Source organism: Dasypus novemcinctus, chromosome 4 (assembly GCF_030445035.2).
Source record: "Dasypus novemcinctus isolate mDasNov1 chromosome 4, mDasNov1.1.hap2, whole genome shotgun sequence".
Taxonomy (NCBI): Eukaryota; Metazoa; Chordata; class Mammalia; order Cingulata; family Dasypodidae; genus Dasypus; species Dasypus novemcinctus.
Window position 1 is genome coordinate 155,604,816 of NC_080676.1, and position 5,062 is coordinate 155,609,877.

At 38.3% G+C, this 5,062-nt stretch overlaps 1 protein-coding gene across 1 annotated transcript; it reads right to left on the reverse strand.

Annotated features, from left to right (window-relative positions):
* Positions 1–2,899: 2,899 nt before the first annotated feature.
* On the reverse strand, positions 2,900–4,729 carry LOC101444393 (transmembrane protein 237-like). Its single transcript, XM_012517991.4, has one exon. The coding sequence runs from the start codon at positions 4,594–4,596 to the stop codon at positions 3,367–3,369; it is 1,230 nt and encodes a 409-aa protein (XP_012373445.1). The 5' UTR covers positions 4,597–4,729; the 3' UTR covers positions 2,900–3,366.
* Positions 4,730–5,062: the final 333 nt, after the last annotated feature.

Sequence of the window (5,062 nt, forward strand, 5' to 3'; positions counted from 1 at the left end):
AGGAGGGGTTTGATGGTGGGGCCATTGCAGGCAGAGGAAACAAAAATATAAAGGATAATGACATAGTCTAGGGACTACAGGTTGTTGCCTATGGGGCTGAAACAGAAGTTGTCTGGGTGAGAAAATAGGAGAAGATGTTTCTGGAAAGATAGGATGCCAAGGAGAATGGACTTGGAGTTTATCAAAAGGTAATTGAAATGCATTAATAACTTTTAAACAGGGAAATGGCATGATAAGATGCAAGCATTAGGAAGATGACTCAGAAGATGGAAAGAGGAGGATATATCAAGGGAAGAAAATGGAGTCAAAAGATCCTGTGGCCATATGAATTTGGAGAAAAAGAGAAAGCAAGGAATCAAAGCTACCTTTCAAATTTCTAGCTTAGGTAACAGGGTTTGGTGCTATTACCCTTATTGGGGAAAGGTGAAGTTAGAGGCAGAAAGTATAGGTCTGGAGCTGGAGATATTGAGTCTGGGAAAATAACGGATGAGTCATCCACATGGAAGTGATAGTTAAAACTATGGGAATAAATGAGCTCTTTCAGGAGAGTGTCTAGACATGAGATATGAGGAGCTTTGAGGACAAAACACAGGGGAAAAGTTACGTGAGAGAGTGGAGCCAAGAAGGATGAGTCAGTGAGGGAAAATAAAGAAGAGTCTGAGAAACCAATGGAGATTCAAGAAAGGCCACATGAAGCAAAATAAGGGCAGAGGTGGAGTGGGGGGAGAGAATTTCAATAAGAATTTTAAAAGTAGCCGTAGAAGCTGAGGTCTCAGATGGCCAGAGGTGAATGTACTGGAGATAAATGACATCATTTGTATGAGGACGCCAACTGTGGTGCTGTGATGGGGAAATGGTAGCATGGAGAGGAGTTGAAAAGGTCTAGCATTTTAAGGTTAGGGAGAAAACCAATCTTCCTTTGAAGAAATTTAAAGGGAATTATGCACTGTCTGAGAGAGTGTGTAGATGCGAAGACTTCCAGAGGCTCCCAGACCAATGGGAATATGGTTCTCACATATTCCACAATGGATTGACACTATGAAGAAAGAGTGACTCTCCAACAGGAAAAGTTTGTTTTCAGGTTGTTTTCTAGTAGCACTGACTGGCTGTGGGATGATCAGGACTAGAGAGGGTTATGCCACAGTAGAATTGGTGCAAGTATATTTGGCCATGTACAGACTAACACTTGCCTTGACTGATGGCCACTGAGTCCTCGGCCATACAAGAAGCAGTCTGGTTCAACAACTTTAGAGCTCCTGTTGGACAGCAGAGAAGGATTGTTTTATACCATGGTGAAATAACCAGGAAAAACATGAAGATATCTGTCTTCCTCAGCTAGATCTTCTAGGGAAGCCAAAGCTTCTGGTCTGTCTCATTTCTCTCCTGAACCACCATGAGTCCCTGCTATCTTTTTTTCTAAAAAAACATTTGCTACAAAAGTTGGGTGTTTACAAAACAATCAAGTATAAAAACAGGATTCCCATATATCAACCCACCTTGCATTGGTGTGGAACATTTGTTACAATTGATGATAGCACTTTTTTGTATTTGTGCTAATTTTTTTAAACAGTAGTTACCTTTGTAACAATTGATGAAAAATGTTAAAATAGTACTAGTAACTATCATCCATAATTTACATTAGGTGTATTTTCCCATATACTATTCTATATTAATACCTTGTGTTAGTGTTGTACATTTGTTATATTTCATGAAAGAACACTCAGCATTCTTACACTTGTACTATTAACTATAGTCCATCTTCAATAGGGCTCACTGTGTTATGCAATCCTATGTTATATCTTTTAATTTTTATTCTAGTAACATTTATGACCTGAAGTTTTTCCTTTTAACCACATTCACCTATATAATTTGGTACTATTAATCACACTCACAGTAATGTGCTACGTTAACCACCAACCATTTCTAAATTTTTATTATCAACCTAAACAGAAATTCTTTACAAATTAATATCAGTTCCACATTCTTTAACTACAATCTATCACCTGAAATTCTAGAAATACCTAGAATATTCTAAATTCTAACTTTATGAGTTTGCTCATTATAATGAATTCTTATATGAGAGCACACAATATTTATCATTTTGTGTCTGGCTTATTTCACTCAGCATAATATCCTCAAGGTGCATTCATATTGTGGCATATATCAGGACTTCATTCCTTTTTATGGCTGAATAATATTCCATTATATGTATACCACATTTTGTTTATCCATTTATCAATTGATGGACACTAGGGTTTCTTTCCTCTTTTGCAATTGTGAATAATGCTGCTATGAACATTGGTGTACAAATATCTGTTCAAGTTCCTGCTTTCAATTCTTCTGGGTACTTACCACTAATGGGATGGGTGGATCATATGGTAATTCTATACTTAGTATCCTGAGAAACTGCCAAGCTCTCTTTCACAGTGGCTACATCATTTTAATTTTACATTCCCGCCAGAAATGAGTGTTTCTATTTATCCACAATTTTTTTTAAAAAAAGAAGCCATTCTATAGTGTGTGAAATAATATTTCATTGTGCCTTTGATTTGCATTTCAATAACAGTTAGTCATGTAGAGCAACTTTTCATGTGCTTTTTAGCTGTTTGTATATGCTCTTTGGAGATGTGTCTATTCAAGTCTTTTCGCCCATTTTTAACTGGGTTGTTTGCCTTTTATTCTTAAGTTTTAGGATTTCTTTATATATTTTGAATATTAAGCTATAGTCAGGTACGCATTTTCCAAATATTTTCTCCCATTGGGTAGGTCGTCCGTTTACTTTTTTTTTTTTTTTTAAACAAAAAGATACATGTCCTTTTTATTAGCCATGAAGTGTAAAGCATATTCCAAACTAAATTACATTATAATAAAATTATTACATGATACATGACCCACTAAGTCAGTTTCAAAAAAGAAATATTTCATATTTCAATTTATTCAGTAAGGAGACATCAAAAGTAAATAATAAAGGCCTTTTCTCCCTTAACTATTCCCTAAGTTTATGTCTAAACCTGATACACATTTTATAGCACTAAAGTTACAGATTTTTTCTATATTCATGCTTTTTAAGATAATGATTATAAATGCAACTATTTTGAAATGACAGGAAAATAAATGCATTTACATGCTGGTTTTTACCTTATCTCATTTGTTAGTAAGATGATAATGCTACAGAAATTAATGTTGGGATATAAATAGCAGATACGATTTTAACATTTTTCATAATCTTGTGAAATTCTTCAGTATAATACAATCAGAAAGTCAATTACAAATACACATATACATGCCATATAAAAATACATTTAAAAACAAGACTAGGAGAAATTTTAAATACTGGGTCATTAATACTCTGAAGATGAGTTGGTATTATGAAGAGGCTTTCATTCCTTTATCAGGATGTTCTTCCACATCAGAGGAGAACATAAACTCTTCACTAAGATCCACGCCTGGTCTATAAGACAAAAAAACCCAAGATAATCCAACCAGCAGGGCCACCACTAGATTCACCACAATCCATGGTTGGAGAATCTGTTCCTCATTTCCTGTTGCCCAGAGGCTACCATTAACAGAAGGAGGTGTGTAAAGGTGGATTCTGTCACTTGTCACTTGTTGACTCAAGGATAGTATAAGAGCAGCAAAGTACAAAAAAGATGCTAAAGCTGTTGGATCCAGGGCAAGAAAACTTCGGATGGCTACTGATGTTTTAGCCAAGTCAATCCTGTCAAAAGCTGAAATTGTACTTAGAGCCAAAAGCATGTAGAGAAGACTCTGGAATGGATATGCTAAAGTCTTATATTGCTGCAGAAGGTTTGAGAGATTAGATAGTTGATCTCCTGCTAGAACATATATCACAACAATATTCCACACAGCGCAGCCAGCCAAGAAGCCATGAGAAAAGAGACCAATCATCCTGAAAGCCCGGTGTACTGAAAGTGCAACATCTCTGGTCGTCCAGGAAGGCTTCAGGTCCATGGACACATCTACATTTTCTGTGGTCTTTATCAACTCTGAACGATCAGCGGCCTGGAATCGGCGGCTTTTTTCCACAAATACTTTGCCTACAGGCTGGCTAACGCCAGTGGGTGCAGTGAATACAGACTGTTGCTCTGGACCACTTTGCTCATCAGTAATTATGTCTTCATCTTCTACTCCTAGCTCATTTGCATACTGTAATTCTGCTGGCTGAGTTTTCTTTTTCTTCTTTCGAGGTTTTTGAGAAACTGCCTCTTCAGCTGGCTCCCCATCAATACCATTTTCATTTCGTAATAAAAATGGACTAGATATCTTTTGGGTGAAGGAAGTCTCCAATTCAAGAGATAGTCTTGTCTTCTTTTGTCTCCTTTGGACTGGAGCTTCTGGATGTTCTAGAGGTTCTTTAGTTGGGGGCTCACTGTCCTCAGATGTCCTATGAATAGCAGCCTGAACAAGGCCTTCCAAAGAGGCACTAGCTAGCGCGCTTTTTGTTCTGGGCTTCTTTTTCTTAGGGCGATTAAGTGGAATATCATCTTGAACAGCACTTTTACTTGGCACAGGTGGAAGGGCTCGTGGAGGACGCGGAAGGTTCGCTTCCAGCCGAGGCTCCGTCTCCGGCCTCATGGTGTTCTCTCCGAGCGGCACCCTCGGCGCCACCGCCGCAGGGCCGAGCTCGGTTCTCCGTAAAGCCCCGGGATCTGCGGGGGGCGGGAATGTCGGAGCCGCCAAGCTGGGCCGCTGCCCGGGAGGCAGGTCTCCGCCCGCCTCCGTCCGTTTACTTTTGTGCACCAAAAGCTTTTAATTTTGAAGCAGTCCCATTTATCTTTTTTTTTTTTTCATTGCTTGTGCTCTGGATATAAAGTCCAAGAAACCATTACCCAAGACAAGAGCCCAAAGATGCATCCCTACATTTTCTTCTAGGAGTTTTATAGTCCTGGTTCTTATATTTAGGTCTTTGGTCCCTGAGTTAATTTTGGTATATGGTGTGAGATAGGGTTCCTTTTTCATTCTTTTGCCTATGGATATCCAATTCTCTCACAAGCACCATTTGGTGAAGGGATTATTCTTTCCAAATAAATTTCATTTCTTT

Bases quoted from the DNA above. Each gene is read 5' to 3' on its own strand.
- LOC101444393 (XM_012517991.4), bottom strand. From the start codon at position 4,596: ATGAGGCCGGAGACGGAGCCTCGGCTGGAAGCGAACCTTCCGCGTCCT.